At 39.8% G+C, this 26,612-nt stretch overlaps 1 protein-coding gene across 1 annotated transcript; it reads right to left on the reverse strand.

Moving 5' to 3' along the window:
* Positions 1-3,168: 3,168 nt before the first annotated feature.
* wapla (WAPL cohesin release factor a) lies at positions 3,169-23,524 on the reverse strand. The gene is made up of 20 exons (XM_032553721.1): positions 23,226-23,524; positions 21,377-21,787; positions 20,487-21,192; positions 19,384-19,691; positions 17,619-17,746; positions 16,149-16,244; positions 15,083-15,244; positions 14,400-14,536; positions 13,270-13,381; positions 12,757-12,987; positions 12,344-12,455; positions 12,139-12,236; positions 11,844-11,920; positions 10,267-10,445; positions 9,651-9,766; positions 9,304-9,531; positions 7,350-7,551; positions 6,978-7,066; positions 6,769-6,864; positions 3,169-4,970 (listed from the first exon to the last, which is right to left on the reverse strand). Exons 2-20 carry the CDS (start codon positions 21,759-21,761, stop codon positions 4,905-4,907), a joined length of 3,528 nt encoding a protein of 1,175 aa, XP_032409612.1. The 5' UTR covers positions 21,762-21,787; positions 23,226-23,524; the 3' UTR covers positions 3,169-4,904.
* Between the last annotated feature and the right edge of the window lie 3,088 nt (positions 23,525-26,612).

A 26,612-nucleotide genomic window follows, 5' to 3' on the forward strand; every position in this document is an offset into this window, starting at 1 on the left:
ATCCTAAGGCGCTCTGAGCCGCCGCCGTCCTCCAAGTGGAGCCTTGCGGTGTACTATATATAGGAAGGAGATGAAAGGCAAAGAGATGTGTATGGAGGTGCAAGTCATCAATATTCAAGACCCTCTCTTCCTCTCTGTGTGTGTCTTTGAAATTTAAATTTCCTCCACCAATAAACTCCGATCGTGTTTGCATGCTGGGCAATGAGACGTAAAGACATAATTACACGGTATTGATGCAATGTTTACAACACAAACTGCCTCTGCGAGTCCCGTCAGTTCCTGATGGCTCAGATTTTTTTTTTTTTTTTAAAGCCGCCCAGCTTGTTGCATCACTGTTAACACAGCTGTCTCTTTTGTTGCCACACGGCACGTTTCCATAAATTCCCCTCACTCCCCGAGCTATTTGTAGGGCGACTCTCGGCGAGCGACTGCAACAGGAATCCTTTGTTTCCAATATCCATCAGTCAGGTGAACTGAGAGGCCGCGTCCACAGACTGTCACTGCTGAGTGCAGTTAAGAATGCCGACCACAATCTGGAGCCTCTGCGCCTGGCAGGCGGTTTGTCTGGGATGAGAGGAGACATGGGAATGGAGATGCACACTCAGACATCTACACAGCCTTCCAGTATTTATTGGCACCCTTGGCAAATATGTGTAAAAGCCCTGGACGGAAATTCATCTTATGCTGGATAGCTTTTTGTTGTTGTTGTTGCAATATCTTAACAAGTTTTGTGTAGATTTGTTCAGTACAGGTGGAATATGTTATATATATAAAAAAAAAGTTTTCCCACAAAATCAATAACATCTTTCATTTGTTTACGTTGGCTTATAATTTTTATTTAGTCTCCATAAACGTTGTGGGGAAACAACATTTTACTAATTAAATTGAAAATTCTTAAATAATATGGCTTCTTTTCTCGCTGGATTACATTCCATGACTTCACGTCTGTTCATTTCGATGATTATGGCTTACAGCTAATGAAAACCTCGGAAATTTTAAGGCCCTTGAACACAATTCAAGAATGGTAGACGTTCAGACTGCCAGCACAGGTGGTTGAAGCAGATAATCCCTCATTAAAAAAAAGGGGGAAAAAATGTTTGAGGTGGTTATGGGATAATTTACCCTTCAGGATGGAGTTTTGCACACATTTCCATGCTGGTGTATTGGACTGCTCGGTTGAAGGGGTTCTGCTGTTTTCCTGATTTGAAGACTGCCTGGCTGAAGCAGTTGCTTGTTCTGAGAATAAAACGGCACAGGTTCAGACGAGTCAAAAGAGGCAGAGGACCACTTTGTCTCCAAGCCAACGGAGTTTGACATTTTTCTGATGTGAGTCAAGCCTTTCAAAAATGATGCAGATAAGTCAAAGTAAAAGTCAAGTGCTTTGTGTTTATCTTAGAAGAGCAAAGAACACAATTAAGTAAAAATAAAAAAGGACAGCACTCAAATCTCAAACGTTTGTGGGTTGAAACTTTAAGACCTTGTGGGCTTAAAGTTTGGACAGCAATGGCATACGCAATAGAAAGACTGCTGATGATTAAGAACACCGTCCACACGGAGGATAAGAAGCCAAATGTTAATGTAATTAAAGATGCTGGTTGCTAACAGAGAACAGTATCCGAGCATTTCAATGAAAAACTGAATAGATTTAAAATATGTGGTAGAAAAAAAGTGCACATAAACATAAGTCTTAAGATTATTGCAGAGCAAAGTCATTTCAGGAGTAGGTGTACATGCAGTCTTCCTTAAGTTAATAACTCCCATAATATGAAAGAAAATCTTTATTTTTTATAGCTTTTCATCATCCCTTCACCAATTCTTTCATGCATATTTGAGGAACCCTTGAGTCTCCCGTGGCAACCATTCGGGGGCACCCAAACACTTGCTTATAGAAAGCACCGCCTCTTTTCACACAGTTCCTCCTTTAAGCTGCAGTCTCCAGGTGACCCTCTGCCTCACAGAGAACCTCTCCTTCACACTTTCCCCTCTCAGCTCCTCCAGACTAGCGGCAGCAGTGTTTGGCAACAGCTGGTGGGCCTGCTGAACTTACCAAAGGAACTACCCCTCAGTCCAACACTCCTAATACCGTTTACAAACAGCCTAATGGAGAAGCATTGTTGTGATGATGTGCTGAAGGCAGGGTGACCGAAAGACCAGGAGCTTCTTAAAGCGACAGAAGCCCAATTTCAAGGCCTAAAATTACAAAGTCAAATTTCTTTTTCGTCATGATAGACATACATAGCACTTTTATAAGTAAGTAAAAGTTACTTGATTGTGCTTTGAATGTACACCCTTTAAGACAGTCCTGAACCACAATGTCTGAAGGTTGTAACCTGTAAAAGAGGAGGTTTGGACTGTTGCTCAGTGGTCCGAAATCCTCCTTTCAGATGGAACTATGAATGTAATGTGAAAAGTGAGGTCCCAGTCTGGGGGAAGTGCGCAGAGGTACAGAACCCACATTTCCCGAGGTCCGGTGTGAACTTTTCACAGACGGTGATGATTTAGGGAGCCACGGCTTCGTCTGGTTTCGGTCCTCTGTCTTTCGTACATCGTCGTACATCAGAGAAGTCTTCTCCCCAGGGAATTTTGGACAACTCAATGTTTCACTCCGACAAAGAGCTTCATAGAAATGCTGATGTCGTCTTCCAGCTGGACTCGGTACCGGCTTGCACTGCCAAAAACACCAATATCTCTTCTTAACTTGCTAGCAAAATGACCTGAGCTAAAACTAAAGAGAATCAAAGAGGGACTGTCAAGACAATGATCATACGAGACGAGTTTTGAATTACTGAAATAAGTTAACTTTCCGGTGACTTAATTTGAAGATGCGTCTGCACATAAGACATGTCACAGGTGCATTCCTCTGGATTCCTTTCTATGGAAAAGACAACAAAACTTTTTTAGTAAAGAATATGTGTCGAAATCTTAAGGAAATGGACAAGAAAATGGCTTCTCACCTACACTTGGTGACGGATAATAAATCTAAAAACAACTGGAAGAGTGACAAGGCAGGATTTTTAAGTAGGCAAAAAAAATAATAATTCTGTGTGCTTATATAAAAGTGCCATAAAGAGGGAATTTAAGGCTTTTAAAAAATCTTTACCAATAAGTGTCAAGGGTTCTTCAAGTCAGCAATAAAACAGGAAAGGCAATAAAGGAAAAAACACACGCCATATGTACTGAAAGTAGCAATTTTGTTCCATTTTCAGATACAACTATTTACATGTAACCAGAGACTATGTTCTCAAAACAGGTACAAACAGTGTTTTTTTTGTTGTTTTTTTTAAATCTTGCAATTATTATTGTCTTTTTTTTTTTTTTTTTCAAACAACTCAGAAATATAGTATAAAATAAGATATCAGCTTAGAGGAGTGGGGCGGAGTAGGGGGCGGGAGGAGAAGAAGAAGAAGTCTACGCATTTTAAATGTCCAGTAACGTATATGTACACGAGTATTTACATTCTAAAATTTCCTTTTAGACCAAAGTTTTGCAAAGTAGTTAACAGTAAACACAGTCATGTTCACCGCAGCCCTACAAAACCAGATCAAACCGATGTTTGTACAAGAAGTATGGCTGTAACCCGGTTCAGTGATCGAAACAGGAGAGCAGTTCACGACGAGAGGCTTTTCAGAGCATCGGGCGGACGATCACGGCCGAAACGACACCGAAGCAGAATAAATAAACGGCGGCTTCGGACGAGGAGTCCAGAGCCGACAAATATCGTGACGATGGACTAACGGAAAGCATGAAGCTACATCCAATCGAGTTTCTTAATCAAAAATTATATTTTGTTAAAACTTGGGCCACAATCTATAAATTTTCAACAAAAAAAAAAAAAAAAGAATCGGTCACATGATTATATTAAAACAAAACACAGTCCAGCTCAGCAAAGACTTTGCACAATGAGGAGAGAAAACATTAAATTAAATACAATTCTTAAAATTATTTCATTGCATTTAAAAACAATCATCTGGAATAATTCATTATGTGCTATAGCTGAGACGAGTTAATCACGCTGTTGGATTAGTTGACATTTAAATTAAAATAGACACAAATTTGGGCGAGAACGACATAAATCCATGATGGCGTGTCGTTTCAGTCTCAGTCAAAGGTCATCCTGATCGCTTCAAACATGAGGGGGAAATGTCCTACAGTTAAAAAAAAAAAAGAGCTAAAATTGTGTTTGAGAACAATTAAAAACTTAAAACCAAGAGCTAAAAAAAAAAAAACATTTCCCTTAAACATTCAGTCTAATTGTGAATATTAGTGGGGAGGAGAGAGAAAATAATAATTGATGGATCGCATTCAAAATCATTCCACGCTGTTTACATATAGACATCATTCTGTAGTCCATGAAGATGATTGATTTCCCTGCTGATCAATTATTTCACCCTTGGCTTGGACGTGAACAGGCAGAGATTAAAATGTAATGATCCATAAAATCTGATTCAAGGCTTCGCACAGTCGAGCTGCGCAGCCAGAAATCAGAACCTGACAGCCAACACGGCTCCTCCTCGGCGGCTTGTCATCGTCGGGACGATCCGCTTCGAGTCCGTTTCCAACGACTCAATGTTACCAATCTCGCGGGATCATTTAGCAAATAATAATCTGTGCAAATCACAAACAAGTATGAATTTGCACATGAAATGTGGAGTCTGATGAGAGAACTTAAGACAAAAAAAAAAAGAGGAAATCAACACGTTCGTCAGCTAACAGGGCTTTGGTTCAGGCTGTGCTCCGGAAAGGGAACTCGAACTGTAGCTTTGTGTGAGTTTAGACGCGACGCATCATTGGTGTGAGCGTCGATGGGTGGTCGGATGAGGTCGTGGGAGTGTGACATCTACGGGAAGGGGATCTTGAACCCTTAAAGTGTGCAGAAGAGTGAGTTCGTTGTGGTTCATCATGTGTTAACAGTGTTCCAGGTAGTCGATGACCCGTGAGATAGACTTCTGTCCTGTGGTGCCCATCGCACACTGTGTGGGGAGGCATGGAGGAAGGAAACAGAAAGTGTGAGAACTCAAAAATTTGCAGATTAAAGTTTGAAATGTATCTCCAATTAAAAAAAAAAAAAAAAGTGGAAGACATGATTCCAATCACCCGTTCCGACGAAACGGATCGCATATGAAGCTGCTTCAAAATCCCAACATCTGGGACCAGAAACGGCTCGATAAATATTAATCTAATAATTAGCCCTCTTTTTCTGAATTCATTAGTACTTGAAATATTCAGTTTGGTCACGCAAGAATATATGAGATCGATCACATTTTATATTTTAATGCCAGCGCTCCGTAAAAGCTAGTAGAGGCCGTGTGAGCCGTTTTAAAACTTCTGGAGGAACAGGCAGGCCTAACCGGCCTTTCACACAGCCCAGCAGCTTTTACTTCTCATGGAAAATGACTCAAAAGGGGGACTCAAATAATTTACTGAGAATTACAAAAAAAAAAAAGAAAGAAAGAAAATTGGTGGCTCTCAGAGTGCTTTTCTTACCCACTTTACAAAAAGGTGCTTTAGTGCGTTTGGTGCAAAAATAAATGCTCTTTCATATCAAGGACTGAATCAACAGCTGAAGATATTCAAATAAAAATCTTCACTTCAAACATTTGTTTGTTTTTTCTTACCATGTCATTGCTTGCAAATGATTTTTCCTCCTGGAGGAAAAGTTTCAGATTGGGCATGGGCCAGTTTCTGGGATACTGAAGTCTTAAAAAATGTACTGCTCAAAAAAACTCTTTAAATTTTCCAATGAGTTCGACTCATTTTAATGAGACTTTAAACAAAGTGCCAGAATAATCCGCGTGCTTTCTCTCTGTGTACTTATCTAATCTCTATCTCCCCCCTTCCCAACCTGTTTCTGCACCGTGGCTGTTGCTTCTACACTTTTTCCTTCCTGTCAAAAAATGCGTCACGTGTTTGGAAAGTCATGGTGTGGAAAATAAATCCCTCTGCTTTGAAAGGACATTTAAAGCTACAGACAGTTTGTCTGTAAAGTAGCTCACTAGTTAACCAGCCAATATGAGCTTATTAAACTAGTAAAGAGAAGAAAGGAGCAATAATATTCTCCATCATAACACATTAGTTCAATTCTCTAGCTGAGTTCCCACATATTTTTCCATTTGAAACATCCATAATTTCCCTACTTCAAATTTCAATTTTCTTCCTGCAGTTTTTATAACATTCTGGATATTGAGGAATAATAATTTAAAAAAATACATTAGCTATCTGACTCATTATCAGCTCTAATTATTTGGAGGCTCAAAAAGCCATCAAACACCACAAGGTTGACATTTATAGAGCAATTATATATTATTTTATCAAAAGTGGGAATAATTATTGCATTTCTATCATAAAAGCATCCAGATCTTGTTTTAATCTTTGTATTAAACTTCTCAAATTTCCACCTAGAGCAGGGGTCTCAAACTCCAGTCCTCGAGGGCCGCAGACCTACAGTTTTTAGATGTGCCACAGGTACAAAACACTGGAATGAAATGGTTTAATTACCTCCTCCTTGTGTAGATCAGTTCTCCGAGCCTTGCTAATGACCAAATTATTCTATTCAGGTGTGGTGCAGCAGAGGCACATCTAAAAGTTGCAGGATTGCGGCCCTAGAGGACTGGAGTTTGAGACCCCTGACCTAGAGGTTGTCACCCTGTGAGATTCTCATTCAGGGCCCCGACTTGACTCGACGGCATCGCATCATTCCGACACCGAGCGAGTTCCCGCACGTTTCCGTATTGGCCCCCTTAGCGCCGTCACCTCGCGGGTCATACTCACAGTGAGGTTCATGAAGCTCAAGAACTTCTTCAGCATTTCTGTCATTATAGAGAAATCCCCTTTAGGTAGGTGCTGTCTCACAGTAGTCACATTTATCTGGGGAGGGGGCGACACGGAGAGGCCGGTGATCAACAACTGAGACGTGTTCAGGGGCGAGAACAGAAGCGCCCGGAATGGAGTGTGTGAATGTGTGTTAGTCATAGGCTCACCTGGCTGCCCTGACAGAGGCAGCCCAGTAACAGAGCTGTGTAGGAGGCGACGATGCTGTCCTCCATGTGTTTGCCCGCGTGCTGCAGAGCTGGAAGGAAACGAGGGAGAAAAGACGACTTATTCTCAATCGCAATCGCTTGAATGTCTAATTACAGATGTGTTCAATGAAATATGTGCAAAAATGAAGTTTTGTCGGTAACTTTTCGCGGCTTCTTAATCAAACGCTGTAATGCATTTTTACTCTACTAATCACTTACTGTAATTGGAAAGCATAGGATGCAATTAAGCTGAAGCTGTGCTACGGAATCGAGAATGTATGATTATGAAACCAAAGCGACTACAGAGAAGCAGGTGCGCGTGTAAACGTCTACCTTTATTTAGGTCCAACTCTTCGTCCTCTTCCTCTTTCTTTTCAGGTTGGCTGTCGTTCGTTTCGGATGCCACCCACTGGATTTCTCCTGACGTCTCCTGCCACTCGCCGCTCTGGTCCAGGGCTGGCTTAGGGGCCTCGCTGATGAGGTCGTCCGTCTTCGCCTCGGCCAGGATGGCGGCACGCTCCCGCTCCAGGAAGAGCTGGAGCATTGGCGGGGAAATGACAGAGGTAAGCTGGCGGAAAAAACTAGCAGAGAAGGCTACATGCAGCTGTAGAAGACAATAACTGGAAGATATTGTCTTCCAGACAATAAATGGAAACGGGATTTTGATACAAAAAAATAAAATCTCCAATTCTGACCAATTTATTTTAAAAAGGAAACAAAAACTTCAGGTGAATTACCCAAAAAATAAAAAATAAATAAATAACCCTTCTTCAAAAACCATAATTAGTGGCAGAAGTTTTTTTAGTGACAGAAGTTTTAAAGCTGTAAGATGAAATTATGAAGGGAAGGTTCATCTTTAGGAAACATTTTTGAGGCAATTGTTTACCCTCCACTGTTGCACAGGAACTACCCCACAAAACCACCCTGGTAAGGAGGATGTATTTAAATATTACCTTAAACTTTCAAGTTGAAGTTTTGTATTGGAATGGTCCAAAGCAATTTACATGAGTTAAATTTTCTAAAAAATCATATTTCAGTCTAGTTTATAGTCGTGTCTATTGCCTTTAACTAGACTAGACCCGTTCTGCTTTCAGCCATTTGTGGATACAAACAGAGTAAATCCTGCTGCTGTTTCGGCTCTTTAACGACTGACATTAACTTTACTAAACTGCTGCTAATGTTGCGCATTTATTCACAGCTTAGAGGGATTTACTTTTTCTCCAGAAAAGTAAATGTTAATCCGGCACAGATGCAGGAATGCAAACGTCTGCATCTGCAGAAAATACATTTGTTAAGTCCTTACGGTTACATCTTTGCACAAATATTAAAGAGATTTCACATGAGTTATATATGGAAGACGAATAAAACTACAACTTCTGGTTGTGTTACATAGCTGAAAAATCAAAGGTCTTCATTTTTATGTCATTTTCTCAGTTCTGTGCCTGCGGAATATGACATTAAAAATCAACACAAAATACTGTTATTAATTTCTCCAAAATTTGGCAGGCGATGGGGAATGCTGACTGGGATGTTTTGAAAAAGAGTTTTATTTTTATTTGTTTTACGTTGCAGCTCCTGCTCACACAAGAAAGCTTTGTAGTGAAATAAAAACAAATTGAGATTTTTTTTGTGGTGTATACACCTGCACTGGATTAGACCTCCACAGATTGTTAAAAATGATACCAGAGGTCTTCCATACACATTTTCACCGTGTCTTTCTGTGCTGGTAACCAACAGCTAAAATAAAAGTGGTTTTGGGGGGATTGTGTCACATCTGTATTGTTCTGTCCTGACCATTTTTTCCACTCATTTGTAAGCTGGAAAAGGAAACCGTTTCAGAAAAAACACAAGCGACAATTATTTTGAGAGAATATATCCTTTTATACGGATATTCAGAGTAGCTGGGGTCTTAAAGTTGATGTGGAGAAACAGATTTTTATTTTTATTTTTTTGAAGCAACAAAAATAACTCAGGTAGCAGCTATTGGAGGAGCAAGTCACAACACACAGACCAGCACAGATTAAGATTTCTGGGCAGGAAAGTATATGGGGATAAAAGTTCAGGGAAGCATTATGAAACACGCCTAAATTTAGCAACTTGAACTGTCCAAGCTGTGAAAATTATGTTCTGTGCAAAGCGGAGAAACACAGCTCACCTGCTTTGCTCCACATTACCTCAGCTAAGTTCTTAGCATATTCCAGTTTCCAGTAGAAGTTTTTTCCATGCTTTGACATAAACTACAATGACAATGACAGGTGGTGTCTTAACACTTTGTGGCAGTTTCTACCTTCACCAGGGCAGCCAGCGCTCCAGAAGGCTTCGGCACGTCCGCCTCGTCTCCCTCGGTTCCAGCTGACTGTGCCACCGCCGCCGCCGTCGTCTCCGTCTGCGTCGGATCAGCGGGCTGCATCAGGCTGTCTTCCAAACACGTGTCATCCACCGTGTACTCCATGTCCACCAGAGAGTGGCGGTTTCTGGAGCTGTATTCCACGAGGTTAATTAGCAACCCCAAGCCCTGATGTGCATAAATAAAAAGCAACACAAACCGGAGAAAGCACGGGTCAGGAGGGGATTCATTGTGTTGTTTTGTTATCGGGTGGAGGAGAGGGACGTTTTTCCTCAGAAGAGTCTTACCAACACTCGGACGTCAAAGCGCTGCTCCTGTGGGATGTAGCGCGGGACTCGGAGGACACAATTGAGCGCGGTGACTATCAGTTGTTCCTGCTCGCCCGTCTTGGTGCTTCCCCACTCTGCAAACAAAAGGATCGATCGTTCAGCCTCTGCTTACGCCATGAAACCAAACCCTGATGAGCTGTTTTATTTCAGTAAACCTTCAAGCATTCCACTTTGTCCTTAATGATACAATCCAAAGTGAAAAGCACAAGAAGAACACACTGCAAAAACTAGAAAATCTTAAGTATTTTTGGTGTAATTCCGAGTGCAAATATGTTAGTACACTTTAAATGAGACAAAACTAACAAGTAACTTTTCAGCAAGATACATGAGCTTGTTTTAAGTCAACAATTCCTCAATACTGATGAACAAATAGTACTTTTCCATCAGTATTAAGGAATTATTGACCTAAAACACGCTCCTATATTGTGCTGATTGATATTTCCACTAGCAAGTAGTCCAAAAATACTTTCTAAGATTTTGTGTTTTTGCAGCGCATGCTAAAATGTAATAAATATAAAAGTATTCTTGGCTAAATAATCGCCTCTTGACAGAAACTAAGCTAACGTTAATCTACCGTTATCGTGGGTGAGGTTGAGCAGCACCCCTATGACGGCCCTCATGCAGTCCTCCACCGCCTTGCCCACGTTGCTGAAGCTACAGTGTGGCAGCGTTACGCCCGACGACGACGACAGGGAGCTGTTGTTTAGCGCCCGGCTGTACCGCTGGATCATATCTTCGCAGTAACGCAGCGCTCTGATGACAGAAAAGAGGAAGGCTTTTGTTAGAGATTGTGAGACGTGAAATGACAGAAGTGGGGCAGAAAATAAAAGATTAATGCTGGAGAAAGGCGGCACAAAGACATAAAGCAAGGAGATGAAGATTGAACTTTTTCTGATTGATTTAGTTTGTCAAGGAGAGTCAAGTTTTAGATGAGTCTAGATCAGCAGCTCGAATCCGGCTTTTGCCATCATTTGTAAGCAGAGGCCTTTGCCTTCTTTTCTTTTGGAGCAATCCCGTGACTGGCTGTTGAACATAATACATTTCATTACAAATGCAGTTTGAAAAGATTACAAAAAAGGACTCAAAATTGAGGTCACAAAAAACATTGCCACTAAACTTTGCCAGGCTCTTTGAGTCTAAAGTCACAAGTTTATTTGGTGGATCAATCAAACTTGAATGCAAATCATTTTAGTTGCAAATGCCAGTAAAATGGTAAGTATATGGAGCTGAAACTGTCTCATAATTCACAAATGGACAGAACAAGATTCACACTTGTATTTTTGATGAAAACACAAATATATCTTTATTTCCAAGCTGCTCCTGTTGTGCTGGATTTGTGTGTGAAGTTTGAGACTCCCCTGACGTTTTAATCCACAAATGTCTTTTTCCAGCCAATCATATGAACGGGGCAACCTATGTTTCTGCCAATCATATTAACCCATTCCATGTTTTGTTTGTTTTACTGGTGTGTCTACTACTAATTGCTACATTTTCATCTTTACAACACATAGATACAAACAACATGAGTTCCAAATCCACTGACCTTCTTTCCTGTGACTTAATGACAACTAAGTTACCATTGAGCCCAGCATTAGCAGTTTTCAGGTAAGACTATTTAATGTGTTACCAGCTAGTCAGTTTATTGGACTAGTTGCTTTGCAATCATGCCTGCTTATGCTTGACATAATTGTCAAAATAATAACAGTATAAATGTTATTATACTGAGGCACAACATTCTTCAAACTTTAAACATGCACTTAACTTAAAATGTTATATTTAAAGCTCTTATTAACAGGACTTCCTCTGAAAGGGGCGGATTGTGCAGCTTGTGCTGCTGACTCATCATCTTCTGACATTTTAATTCCCAGAAGCAGTGAAACCAGCCAACCTATGTTTGTAAAGTTGCACCAGACAAAAACCAGGCAGGAGATTTTGTTCATTTAATATCCACAGCCTGTAGGACTAGTCGTTTTCATACCTTTATGTATCAGATTACTGTACAACCTAAACAAGGACAAAAACAGAGGAGCTCTGAAAATGTTGCGGCAGCGCAGCCAACCGAAAAAGCTGGAACTGTCGGAGCTGAAATCTATTGAGTCCTGGTGAGTCACAAAAAGTATTCAGGTAACTCAGACATCAACCTGAGCTCACCTGGCAGAGGAGACGATGAGCTGCGAGTCTTTGTAGGCAATCAGATAACCCTGGTTTTCTGGGTTCTGCACAGTCACCTGTTAGCAGAAGATGACAGAGTGGGATACACAAAGCGAAAGATTTAAAAAGGAACCAGGAACATTCAGATATCATAAAAGCCGTCAACAAGTTGTTTCGACTATGTCTTTCATGACAAAAAGAAAATCTCAAAATAAAATAAAATAAAAACTTTTTCTGTCCTCCAGTCTCACTTTTTTTGTGCAGGTTTTGAAGAACTTGAAAAGACGCTACTTACACTTTCAAGCACTCTCAGACATCTCTCGGCTCCCCACAAAGATTCTACGAGTTTCTCCTTGTCATCTTCCTGGCTCAGGTTCTCCACGCACTCTTTCACTGTGGCAGCACAATGCAAACAGCACACTTGACTTTTCACGTTGTTAAACCACAAAGCAGAAGCAATCAAGCAGGAGGATTCAAAACACACACACACACACACAGACCTTTATCCACAATATGGTCCAGGCCTCCTAGCAGCCGAAGTTCTTCTTTGAACCAATCGCCCGCTCTCTTGGAGGTCAGGGATAATAGCGCCTCCATGGCGAGGTGGCCCGTCTGCACGAGGAGATATGTTTGAGTTTTAGATTGATTAATTATATATTATATCTCGGACGTCAACATGAAGCACGGAAATGTTTAGAAAAGAAAAAATAAACATAGACATGCAGACGCAGGATATTTTCTGGATTTGTAGCTTTTTATTCATCACATTTCTGGAGAACTACGAAGATCAACAATTAGGATTCTTCAATAAGACCCTGAAACTTAGCAATTAAATTCATGATTATTGTAACAGTAAGACGGAGGCAAAAGTTAGGTTCCCAGTTAGATCATCACAAGTTTTTAAAGGACATACCGTGATGTTTTCCAAGTCGAGATGCTTGTTGTGCACGGTCTCGCACAGCTTCCTGATCTTCTCCTTGACCTTCGCCACTTCCTTGGCGGTGAGCTGATCCTGGTCGCCTGAGTAGTCCTGGTCCAGCTCCAGCAGCTTGATCATGAGCTCCAGACACGCTCGGTCCAGATCCATGTTGAGCCGATCTCGACTCAGGATGTACATCAGGGCGGCGGTGCACAGAGCGAGGTTCTGAAAAATATGCAAAAAACAAAGAAAAAAAAAAAGAGTTTCTTAAGAAAGTTGATTTAATGTTTGTGAAAACTGTCAATTTGAATCCAGTTTAACAACAGAAACCAAGTTGGTTTGTGTTAATTACAATAAGTTACACAATTACAAGAAAGTAGACTATTAATCATTCTCTGGTCTGTGAGAGAATACAACCCCAAATTGTTGAATGAACCCAGGTGTGCGGCATAATTATAACGTTTCCAGCACTTCAATTAGACCTGCCGCTTTAAGATGATGACGTACCGGATGCTGCGGAGCGTCACTGAGCATCTTGAAGACCTGAGCCACTTTTCCTCGGGCCCGGAGGTGCATCCTGAAACTCGGCATGGCGCACCGTGTGGCCAGGCTGATTATACTGGAAGACAATAAAAGTGTGGAAATTACAGTATTATCCATGACTCTTTGTTAAGCTTAAGGGGAGACAGGCTACCACTGATTCAATTTGCATATCTATTATTTCTCCTGAGTAGATTTGCCTAATTCCAAACAAATTATGGAATTAGGCATGAGTTGGTTACAAGAATAAAGATACATTAAGGCTTAGAGAATATTACGGTCTCCAAGTGGAAAATAATAGTCAGTCCATAAAGTCCTGGAGTGATTAGAGTTTTCTCCGGGTGTTTGGAGCATAGAGAAATACACAGCCAGCCCTCCCCTACTCTGCTACTGCGCACTGCTACTTAGCTGGATGAAATAAAGCTACCACACTTTGGTTCACATAAAACACCAAAGTGTGTTCCACATGCGGTGAGAACTAAAGGTCAACCCAGAAGACAGCTTGACCAATGTAACCAGCTAAGACCAGTGTGCCATTCTTGTATCATGAGTAAAAATAAATAATGGTATGAGAAAAAGCACAGAAAGTTCAGTAAACATGTTCTATATTTTTGCATATCAAAATCAATAATTAAATGTTCTAACATTATTATGACAGCACCGACTTAATCTGCTTCACTGTGGCTTAATATAAGCAAGTATTTGAGTAATGTGTTGTAGTTTAGCAAAAATGTATGTTTTGTAGTTTCTTCTGCATTAGTGAAAACTATTTGCATCATGTTAGAATTCATGGTGTAATTTTTCAAGAATAAATGCTGCGATGCAGTAGAACTAGAAGGTTACCAAAAAGTGAAAATACATTCTCGTAAAAAGCCTGGATGAAAATAAAAGGTCCACAGTCAAACGTCTCTGAAAGAAAATTTACCTTAAAATGCGGTGAATAAACATAAAAACAGCAAGTGCGTTCTCCCTGTTTCATCAATTCAGTGAGGTAACTGAAATTTACTACAATGAAGGCAGGAGTTGAAAAACATCACCATCACTGCAGACTGGGAGAGTTTCTCCTCAGAAGTGAGAGAAACAAGCAGCGAGCTTACCTAAGGCATCTCGTGTTAAGTGGCTGGCTGCTCTTCAGTCCCGTCTCCAGGTACTCAAAGTCGTCGGTGAACTCTTGATTCTCTCCGAACTCCACCACGTCGTTGAAGTGCTTCACATGCTGCACCACCGTGTACAGCTGTTGCAAGAGGAATGGGATTAATTACAGCTAATTGGAAAGCGATGCGTCTGTCCGGAGACACAATCAGCCGGGGGGAAAACACATTTGCGCCGATATCGATGGAACGGCCCTGCGCCGCTAAGCCCCCTCCGATGGTTCCATTACCTGCAATTGCTGACTGCGCTAATTTGCCTCATCAATAATGGGTCAAGCGTTAAGGCCTGATCAGCAGTTCCTTCTGCACGTTCACCAGTCGCAACGAGAGTGTCGAGTGTGCTCAGCATGACATAGGGTGGACTAACTACAGCATTAGTGCGAGGCAACACCTCTGCACTTCAGGTGATCTGTGGCCATGGAGGACCAGAGTGTAATCTCTGTCCGGGAGGCCCATCATTAACCTAAGTAATCTATGGGGGATTTAAAATTATTAGCAACAATTGTTGTTGAAAAGGCTGACTGTTGCATCTTAAAAAAAAGACAAAAAAAGCATATCAGTAACCTACAAAATAGCTAAACATCAATTGCAATTACCAGAGACTCCATCTCGCTGTGCCTTCCACTCACCTCTTTGTCTTCTTTCCTGCATTTGAGTGCAGTGACAATCTCTTGGTTGAGCCGTGTGGGGATGGTTTCCGATTTGATGACTTTTGGTGGCGGTGGAGGCGCTTTGAACAAGCCGTCGTCTTTGTGAGAGTTGCTGTCCTTGCTGCTGCTCGACAAAACGGGCTGAAGAAGGAGGAGGAAATGGACAGAGAGAGAGACAGAGAAAAAAAAAAGGTCTGACCAAAGTAATGAAATCTGTATAATGGGCACGTCTACAAGGTTTACCGCTGCTGAACAGTTTAGGAGCATGTGTGTAAGTAAGCGCTTTAAACAGATGTCGGAGGAGATCGAGTAAAGTCAACAGCCAATTTTAAGAAAGCCTGTGCCCGAGCTCTTTGTCTCTGAACAAACATTTATTTCCATGGGGTAAATTCAGCTCAGAGGGTAAATAAAGAAGCAAAACTAGACTCACTTGTCCGACCGCATCGGTCAAAACACAAACTTGGAAATAAAAATTAAAAATTTAAAAAGAGCTGCTAATAGGCCTGTTGCAATAAGCATTTAAGCAAATAATTGGATGATAAATTAAAATAAGCTGGATAAAATTCATTGTGATTTGTTTAGAGACTTCATAATCCATTATTTTATGGTTTTGTTGTCCATGGTTTTTATTTCTGTTTTATTTATAGTTTTTTATTTTGGATATTTAAATTTTCTTCCAGTTTCAGTGCTAAGTGTTATTTACAAAATTAAAGTTTATTGGTATTTGAGAGGACAAACTTGTATTATTATGCTATTATCAACATGTTACTTGAAAATAGGGTCAAAAGTAACAATATTATCATTTATAGCAATAATTAGTGGGACAGTTTATAAATGCGTTATCCTAGCTGCCAACTACTGAATAACTTTACTACTGAGAAAACAAATTGAACTCCCTTTTGTCATTTGCTTTGCATAATATTTCTTAAAGAACATCTCTAATTGAACAGCAGGCATGCATATTTTCTAAATGACACAACCTATAAATAGACTGGATTCTTACAACGTCTTGACAGATGCAAATAATACAAACTCATGGTCTTACCGGGGAGGTCTGAGATCGAGAAAGTGGAGGCACAGGAATCTCTTCGGGTTCCGGTTGGTTCCAGTGTCGAGCGTTGTACACAGCTTTAGAAGGAGACTAAAAACAAATTTAAAAAATGTAAAAAAAAAAAAATAATCATATCTGTCAATTCAATAGAACGCTAATCATAAATTTAATTTAATGATTAAAGAGGAGCCGTGAAAAATAGTTGTACACAGTATGAGACAAATTAACAAACTACTTTAAAAAGGTTATTTTTCTTTTACTTCCCTGATCAAAATCAGTTTGGTACAGAAAAAAATAAATAAAAGCATTGGTGAAGGTTGCTGCCCAGACGGTCAGGTTTAGAAGTTGCTGACCCGGAAAGACTGACTCATTCATTTCCACCCCTGTTGCAGCACCCTAGTACTTTCGTCATTCGCAGAGAGTTGGGGTCACTGAAAAAACAGCCATTTTTAAGCAGAAAACTTTAGTTTAGTTATTTGATTTCAATAAATGGTAGAAAGCTCATGCGGTTGTTTTAATCAGGGCAGCTGTAGGCTCAGTCTGGAGCTGAAGAATCTCCCAGCAGCACAGAAACACTTCCTGTAAATAACACATTCTGTGACTCAACCACACATTGCGCAGGCGATGCACCAGCTTATGCTGATGACGGTGGGAACGGCAGAGGACAGAGCACAAATAACCCAAAGCCACGGCAAAGTATGATTCAATTAAAACAGCAAAATGTGCTCTGAAAACACCACTAATCAGGACTGAAGAAAAAAAGAAAAAAAAAACCCGTAAAAATAGGAGGTAATAATCTAAACTCTTCACACAACACCCACATTTACAACGAAGCACACGTTTACCGTGTTGGTGTTAGGGGTAATTAAAGCTGGACTTTAACATCGGGCTCTTGGCGCGACGAGATGCAACTCAAACATAAATTACAGATGAATCATAGCATTTACTCAGAAAAGTGTCAACAGAACCAGCCGATCAGATTTAGTAGTTTGTAAACAACATGGGCCTCACCTGTGAAAGGAGCTTCCTGAAGAACTCGGGGCACTACAGAGTATTGACGTTGTTAAAAGATGAATAAAAACACTAATCTTTTTGGTGTTTAGCTTATGTAATGACTATTATTTATTACTAATTAATTATATCAATGATTGTAATGTATTTTTAGGTTTCCTTTACCTTCATTTCAAATTATTTATTGTCCAAAATGTAGAATTAAGTTTAGTTCCACTTTCTATATTTATTGGGTTATTTTCATTGCTCTTTATTTGTAATCTTAGTCTTGAGACCCATCGGTTTCTTCAGTCACGTAATCCAACCCTAACACTGCTAACAGATTTGTGTGCAAATTTTCATACTTGAGTAATAATACAATGAGAAACCTCTCACAGAAGGTACTAAATAAAGCACGGAAAATAACTTTTGGATAAAAACAGTTTGAATTACATATGAACACAAAAAAGTTACCTTTTTGGGTCCACTGAAAATCTTTTTGAGTCCAGTGGCGGAATCCTTCGATTTGTCACCTTGCCTTCCTGTTCGCCCTTTCTGGCCCTCAGTGACTCCAGGGCTGTCATCAGCGAAGTCAAAAGCATCTGTAGAAAAGTAAAGTATGCTCTTTAAATATGCTCAGCACAAAAAAACAACAACAAAAAAAACCCTGCATTTAGTTCATTAATTCAGCGAGGCAACAATGCATCTTGGTGATAAATCTTACAACATTTGAGAGTTTAAAGGTACCACAGTGGCAATGAAAAATGCAATTGTGGAATGAGCAGACATCTTCTTCTGCCGTTGAATATTTGGTATTGTTTATAGAAATGGCTGGTTAAGGTTTTATAGAAAACATGCTAATTTATTAACTTAACAAACAGGAACCTCAGTGCAATGTGACATTAAACGACCTCCACCAACAACCCTTTAGCACTGGCGGAGAGGATTTGGAAAGTTTTTCTTGCGTAACCCACAAATGCCTTTTCCTTACAGATGCTGCAGCATTTAGAGCAGTGGTTCTTAACCTGGGTTCGATCGAACCCCAGGGGTTCGATGAGTCGGTCTCAAGGGTTCGGCGGAGCCTCTGCCGCGGAGGTAAACACACACTTGTGTAAAGTCGTGATGACACGCCCCGCTTGGCCATCACTTGCTGCAGAGGACCATGTTACATTGCTCGGCCAATCAGTGCTGCGGGGAATTTAGTGCGAGCAGTATCAGCGGCTGTCGTAGTTGTACGTTGCGTGGTTTCTTTCTTAATATTTTAATCCATACTAAATATGCCGAGCAAAAAAAGAAGAAAATGAACAGACTTTGCTCTGTAGATGCACTTGCCAAGGTGAAGCCACGCCTCTCTGAACTGGTCTCCCAAAGACAACAGCAGAAGTCACACTGATTTGCAGGTATGTCATTTGTGCAATACTTTATTCTGGCCCCAAAACAGTATTTTGTGGATTCAAAACGACAAAAAAAAAGAAATTAAATTTAAAATTTTTAAAAAATAAGTTATTAAAAAAAATTTAATTCTTTGAAAAAAATTCAAATTTATTTTTAATTAGTAAAATAGTAAAAAAATATTTTGGGGGCTGAAATTCTTTTATGGGGCCGAAATAATTTTTGGGGGCCAGAATGAAGTCATACTGTAACTTGCTGGGAGTTCATGGTTTTGTTCTTTGAGCAAAGGTGATGTTCATGCACAGCTCATTTTGTGCACCAGCAAAAAAACATATACCTATGTCTTGAATTTGGAAAAAAAAATTATTTTATTTATCACTAAAGAAGGGTTCGGTGACTGCGCATATGAAGCTGATGGGTTCGGTACCTCAAAAAAGGTTAAGAACCACTGATTTAGAGGAAACAAACGAGTCTTTTAAACGCCATAAGATTTAGTTACAAGTAAGACTTTGCTTTTCAACCAAGCACAAATTTTAGGGATGCACGATATTGAATTTTTGGTCAATATCCAATTTGCCAACATACTTATTTGGCCGATACCAATACCGATATTTTTCCCTATACCCACTTACTGAAACTATATGGCTTTCTCTACTGTGGAATTAAAATACTGCACCGTCTTTGTCAATTTTACCTGCTACCAAATGAAAGTGCTAAAAAGAAGGCTAAAAAGAGATTTGTGACCACAAGTCAGGTTCCAAATCCAGCTTTGGAAAGATTATGATAAAATTACTTGTCACTTCTTCATCATATCAGCTTATGCCTCGGTAATATCACCTCTGCTCACCTGTATTGCTGCTGGCTTGACTGTCCTGAGAGTCGCTGGTATGAGGACTGTCGACACTTGAGCTCAGTGCAGCTAAGGCTGCGGCCGCCCTCTTGACCTTCTTCTCTTTGGCCTGAGAGTTCTCGTCATCGCTGTCGCTCTCGCTAAGGTCATCAAAGCCAAAATACTTGATCTTGTAGCTGCTTTTGCCAGCCGTAGCCCCTTCAGAACTCGCATTCTCCCCTTCGTCGTCCTTGTACTCAAACCCAAAGAACTCCAGTTTGGTCTGAGCCAAGGTCTTCTTCGGCTTTGTCTGGATAGGCCTAAACCTAAAAAAAAAAAATTTTTAAAAACAATAGAACCAACGTTTCTTCAAAAATATGATCTGTGCAATTAAGATTTTTTCCTACTTAGTTTATTACATTTAATTTCATCTGCATTGCTGCAATACTTAATTGTGTTTCCCCTCTCTCTCATTTTGACCCACATGTAAGTTATAGCAAAATTCACTTCACTATATCAAATTAGTTCGATAAACTAACATTTAAAAGAAAAGAGACACAAGAGAACAAGTATATGTCATTTTTGAGTGAAAAAGTAACTATTTTGCAGGAGGACAACCTCCAAGTACTGCTTGTTGTCTTAGAGTAAATGCATTGAACAAACAATGCAAGGCAACTTCAACCACTGACTACTGCTTTCACATTGCTGCTTTGAGAAGCTATCGAAGAGAGTAAACATGGAAAGCTAAAGGTGACACTTAAAAAATAAAAACAAATAAAAAAACAGAACAGGGTCCGACTTGTGTACGAACCGATCATATTGCCAAGATACAGCAAACGTCATAAAGTTAAAATAACCAAGGTGTGACATCTAAATTTAAATTAGAGTTCAACTTTGCAATTTGATGCATAATTTAAAAAACTATTAAATGGTGTTTAATGATGGAGATTGTATGAAAAAGCAAATAGAAAAGTGCAAATAGTTCAGAAGAACATTATATTTCAAAATCCTTATTTAACTAGAATAGTTTCAAATTAGAGAGAACCCTCACTCAGAAGAATTTTCACTACAATACAACTTTTGAGACAAAAACGAAAACATAAAAAAAGAAAGAAACCTACCGAGTCGATTTAGGTCGTTGTGTGTCCGACTTCTTCTTCATCTGACCTGCCTCTCCCAGGTCAGCGGGGGTGGGCTGTGCCACGAGTTCGTCGATGCTGCGGTCCATTGAGTCCTGGATGGTGACATTGCACACTGACAAACAAGACGGGTGCAGAACTGTGTAGTCCCGCACCCTCCCGCCACCCCTGCCTGCGGGCTTGGCTGCTGTGTTAGCACTGGCAGCAGTACCACTTGCGCTAGCAGAAAGGACACTATTGGATTTATCTTGGGCACTCGAGGGGTCAATGGGCTTGTCACTGTCGCTGTCACTGAATTCAGCAAGTGCTTTGTGAGACCGGTGGGGTCGTTGGTATTTCTTGCAGTTTGAGGCCCTTAAGGTAAACGGGGAAGGGGGGATGTTGTCCACCGGTTCTGGCGGGGGCTCTGTGAAAAGCTCCTGGTCCTCACTTTTCATTTCCTCCAACAGGGATCCGTCATAAGAGCATGCAGGTTGGATGTTGTGCATTCCTCCAGGTACGTTTACTGACATGGCGGCATCTAAGTTAGAAAAGGAGGAAACCGGCATCTGGGATAGAGACAAGTTTTTGTTGTCGAAGAGGATGGTCTCTGAGACGCAGGTCACATATACAGGTTTTTGGCTGTCGGCCAATGCACTTTTGTACCACGGCTGATTGTCCTTAACATCCTCTTCTGACATCTGCTCATCTGCAAAGAGAAAAGAAATGCATAGGCTATTATGCAACACTAAAATTGAAAATAGTTTCAAGAAGACTTGGTTGATTACATACATTTTGGTTTTTAACATGACAACTTTTCATGTGTGAAGCCAACAAAAATCATGGTCACGCTTTATTCCCCAAACAGGCTGTTTCTACAAGTGGCTACTTACTTTTCAATGTGGCTGTTATACTTGCAGAGGCCTGTGCTGATGTCACAACGGCAGCAGTCACTCTGCTCTCCGCTGCAACCGTTTTCGGTACGGGCTCTTCTTTAATCTTCATTTCAGAAACATTTTCGGAGGTCACAGTCTTGGACTCTTCATCGCTGTCGAACCCAAACGGGTCTTCGCTGTCGCTGTCCTCAAGCTTGGGCCTCTTGAAGACCTCAGTTGCTCCAGGATTTAAAAAAGGCTTTTTGCCTCCCAGCTGTGCCTTGTAGGTGGTCTCCCCCCATTTGGTGGTCAGGGTGGGCTTCTTGTTGGAGAAAACTTCTTCAAATTTGGAATTCGCCTCCCCTCCCTTGCGGTTGTAGGTTTTACCGAATCTGGATGTCATGTTGGTTGCTGTATGTTACATATTCTCTGTAAACACAGGAAGAAGTATCACCAAAAATGATGCAGTCTATTCACCATTTTATTACTTGGTAGTTTAGGTCCTCAGTGCCTAAATAGTTCAGGTTTGAAATGGATTAGTGTAGGATTCAGTTTATACTCCCCAGGGTAACATTTATAAATACTTTGACATTCAATATTTAAAAAAGAAAATAAATATGTACATATATATATATATATTTGTTGTCCTAATCTGACATGTTTGATATGATGTGCATAAGATACAGACCCAAAGGAGGAATTAAAATAATTTTAAAAAGATGGAACCAGGTTATGACATAGATTTCATTAAATGACGAACACTTAAAGTTATGATATTTCAGAGTTTTTATACTTTGCATTGACTGCCATTCATTTCTGCAGCCTAAACTTTACCCTTATCCTAACCCAGCGTTGTTCCTTGGTAGTATGTGTCAGGAAAATGGTCCCCATAAGGTATTACAAACAAACGGCGCGCACGCCCACGCATACACACACACACACACAGGGTGTTGTTTGTATATGCAAGTGTTCCCACAGTGGTAAAAACTTTTGAGATTTAACAATTATTTTTGTACCACAACAGAACTTAAAACGTGAGGAAAGCACGTACTAAGAAATTACATCGGGGGAAAAAAATCAAGTTATACTACACTTGAATCTTTTAAACTCAGCAGGTAATTTCTGTTTTTAAATAGTAATATTTACTAGCTACGGCAGAATTAATTAAAAGCATTCAATATGTCTTAATAAGAAAAAACAAGCATTTGGAATACTTGATAGCATTATTTGCTTTATATTCAACATTGCAAGTAATGACCTATTAACCTACGCAAAAAAAAAAAAAAATCAAGCATATTGATAATTTGATATAGCAAATTCAAATTCCTAGCAACATCACTTCTAAATATAAAATAAGCGACACACATATTACATTTTAATAAATTCTGCATAACATATATTCAGTGACTGGAGAAATTATGCAAGGCAATTTGGCAAAGTTGAACCAACTGTTAGTTGATAGCACACCAAGTTAGCATTGCCAGCTCCAGCTTTTAGTGAAAATCGGTCAAGTCTTCTCCAAACAACACACAAACAGAAGGCATTTTGTAAACCAAAAATAAAGCACAGAGGTTAGATAAGTTATCTACGTGGCATTGTACCGGACCAGATAACTTATCTACGTCTGTTAAGTCCAGACTGGCCCGCATGTAAAGTTAACTGCTGTGTGAAGTTAGCTATTAGCCGTTAGCTTCAGCACTGATTACTAGGCTAATGCAAGTCTCTTGTTTACATTTCTAACCTGGCAACATCAGATGGAGAAAAGCGTGCTTTTCAAGACGACCAAGTGCACAGATATACGGAACTGACTATATATAATGATATATAAAGTAACAGTGAGTCAAACAATAACTGGGACATACTATACCTTTCAACTCAAGCTAACCGTCTGCTTGTCTCCTAGCCAGCCGGTTAGGCCTGATCAGCCACTCACGCACAAATCAAGCGGGTAAAGTCGGTCCACTGCTGCAGAAAGAGCTCTAGAAACACATCTCTATCCGAACTATTACTTTATAGCATTGCAAGATATAAAAGAAAATCTTAACAGATGCAAGCGAAGCTACACCAGTTCAAAGATAAAGAATAATCCGGAGTTTTTCCATGTTGAAGTGCTACTGACTGCCATTAAAATATCCCCTCCCTCCGCGACGTTTGGCACTGTACTGCGCTGCCTAGTTAGAACCTAACTGACCTATCAGCAACGAGAGCGCTTGCCTGCGCTGTGAGGCTGTGTCAGCGTCTCTGATTGGTTAAAAAAAGTCAAAATAAACCATAGGGGGCGCTAAAGGATTGTATTTGTTGGGAACTTTGGACCATGCCAAATTTGGCTTATATTCTATGAGAATAAAATAAGATATGTTAAATAAAATTGCATGCAATTAAAATAACAGAAAACAAAAGTTTGTAAGTAAATCCAATTTGTACAAAAAGAGACCACAACATGATTATTATATAAAGACGCCATTATCAGAATAGATTTTTTTTCTTACTGTAATTATCAGGTATTTAGGATTTATTTACTTGAGTAGTGTTTGCTTTCTTGAAACTAACCTCATCTGACTTAAAAATTATATTATCCAGTATAATATGCAAACTGTTGAATCAAATGGTTGTTTTTTTACCCACAAACCTTAGTTTTAGTTGTATCCAATGTCTTGAATTTGAGATAAAACTTTTTGCACCCATATAGAATATGTTAGATGTTATGTGCCAAACAATGCAATTCTGAAACTCAATGTAGTGGTATTAAAGAATACCAACAAAATAAATAAAATTATATAAATAAAAGTGATAAAAAAGTAACTGAATACAGTAGACAAAGGCTACAAGGCTGCAGTTTGTATTAAGGACAGCAAACAACCAAAGCTGAAACAAAGAGTCAGGAACAAATTCTGATATTTTAAAAAGGTTTAAAATAAAAAAAACCAAAAAGCTATGAGTAAAAGTGTTCTTTAGGAAGATTGATAGCAACACCCTTAAAATCCCAAAGATATACCTTGAAAAAGCAATAGCATATGAATGATCATATTACAGAGGAAGTGTAATGTTCAATTTTAGTATTATATTCTCTGTAGAGAATGTTTTAACGATAAAACTAACTGTAATTTTTCATTTGTTCTCCATGTGACCAAAGGTTTGTTTTGAAAACTTGCTTAACTCATTCTTGAGACCCTTTCAAACTGCTCTGACCAGCACTACTGACACCAGCAGGGGCAGTGGTGCTGGCACTGATGATGCACACCATGTAGATTGTCCTGTGAGCCTGCTTAGCAACATGGTCCTACTGTATTCACACTGAAAAGCACATTTGTCAGAGAGACATCACCACATTTCCTTCAGGCTGAGGAGGTCTTTGTGAAAATGGCTGGCCTTTGCTCCAAAAAAACAAAACAAACAAACCCAAATATATGTGTATGTATACAAATACACATTATGAACTTGTCATAAAGAAGATAAAAGCACATCTCAATCTTGTTGTGTAAGAAGACCTTGTCAAACCTCTTTGTTGAATGTAACAATGAGTTCACTGTAGTGCAGCAGTGATCTCCGCAGTCAACAGATCTTAATCCAGCAGAATTTCTTTGGGCTTTGTCGACACGGGACATTTGCATTACAGACAGATCAGAATTAAGTGCATGACGCCGTCACGTCAATATGGACCGAAATGTCTGAGGAAGGTCTCTTGATGAATAATTTCCACAAGTAATTAAAGCACTTCTACTGTAGAGGCACTTCTGACTTTGCTAGTCAGGGATAAGTGAAGTGTAGCCTAATAAAGCTATGACAAAGTGTATATTCAAACAGGACTTAATTTTTCAGATGGGAAATGGCTCGCACTTATTTTATGAGTTAAGGTACTCTCAGTCCTTTGTTTCATTTGGATAACGACAACACTGCACTCATATGGTGTGAAGTACACACTTTTCAAGCATTTACATCATTTTGGACCCATAGAGAAACTGTCAGTTCACATCACAGCCCAAAGGAAGTGAGGTAATGCAGCCGTGCCCAGCATGACTGTTATGAACTCAGGTTTTGGCAGGTGTGTAGTAATTACCTCACTGACAAGCAAACATCACAGCAGAGTCCAATGTTCTGTACGTCTACTGTAATCTTTAAATGTCGTGAAACTTTTGATTAAATAAGTCGGGAATGCGCGCAGCTGCCAAGGGGAAACAAACAAAAACAAGGAATCTTTGAGTTTAAGATCTGCTCAAACTATTTGCAACAGGCTTGGACCATTAAAAATGCAACTTTGAGAGAGAACCAGAAGGTGGCAGTACTACTTATCTTATCTTATCTCCTTTTGTCTGTGTCCAAATCTAAACACAGATTTGTCAACTGGATCCATATAAAAGTCAAGGAATTGTGCCTAAATACAGTTCATAATTTGTCATGCATGTGAGATTCTGATCATCACTGGAAAGCAGTTCTAAAAAACATATGGAGGATGAAAATGGAAAAAGAGAAGGCAGAATAAACACCCACTGGTTATTCGAGACATGCTCTGCAAGTCAAATGTGAAAAGGGGGAAACGAACCACTGAAACGACAGGAAAAAAAAATCCTCGTTTTTTTTCCAGCCAACAGTCAAAGAAGAAGTTGAGGTTTGACTTCCTCTTTTTACAGCTGACCCATTACAAAATCCATAAACATAACCAATGACAGAGTAAAACAAAGAAAAATAAAAAAGAATATATTGTTTCATCGCTTTGATTTCACATGTAATCCAAATAAATCATAACATTTTTAGTTTAATTTTTATTTTTTTGGCATTTATGCAAGATCTCCGTAGTTCTCATGAAGTTCGCTTTGTAATCTTTGTCCAAAATTAATGTGGTAAACACCACTCACAACACCACTGTGCTTATTCATACAAAGCCCTCATCTGTGACCACTGCATGGTGGGTCAGATCTCCACTTGGCTCGCAGTTCTGTCTCTGAGGTCAGTCTGCACAGTCCCTGGACCAACAATCGCACCAGACCGCTATCAAACCCATATGAAGGCAATAAAAACAAATCCAAAGCAGACCCTGATTGGCTCTAAGCCCTCTCCAACCCCTTTCCTTCTCTGTGTTTGCATTCACATGAGGAGAAAATACCAAAACCTCTGCGCGCACACGCACACACACACACACACACACACACGCAAAGATAATATTGATACATCAGCCTTGGTGCTTGTTCTCTTCCAAGAGAGGGTGTATGCAAAACCCACTGAAAAGAGATGGGAAAAAAACAAGAAAGTCAGCATG

This window comes from Xiphophorus hellerii, chromosome 22 (genome assembly GCF_003331165.1).
Source record: "Xiphophorus hellerii strain 12219 chromosome 22, Xiphophorus_hellerii-4.1, whole genome shotgun sequence".
NCBI lineage: Eukaryota > Metazoa > Chordata > Actinopteri > Cyprinodontiformes > Poeciliidae > Xiphophorus > Xiphophorus hellerii.

What these genes read in the sequence shown, in the direction of transcription:
- wapla (XM_032553721.1), bottom strand. Translation starts at nt 21,761, where the DNA reads ATGACATCCAGATTCGGTAAAACCTACAACCGCAAGGGAGGGGAGGCG. An exon ending in CAACCTCACCCACGATAACG is followed by an intron (nt 9,767 to 10,266) that starts GTAGATTAACGT and finishes TTTTGTTTGCAG; the next exon opens with AGTGGGGAAGCACCAAGACG. An exon ending in CGCTGGCTGCCCTGGTGAAG is followed by an intron (nt 7,552 to 9,303) that starts GTAGAAACTGCC and finishes CCAATGCTCCAG; the next exon opens with CTCTTCCTGGAGCGGGAGCG.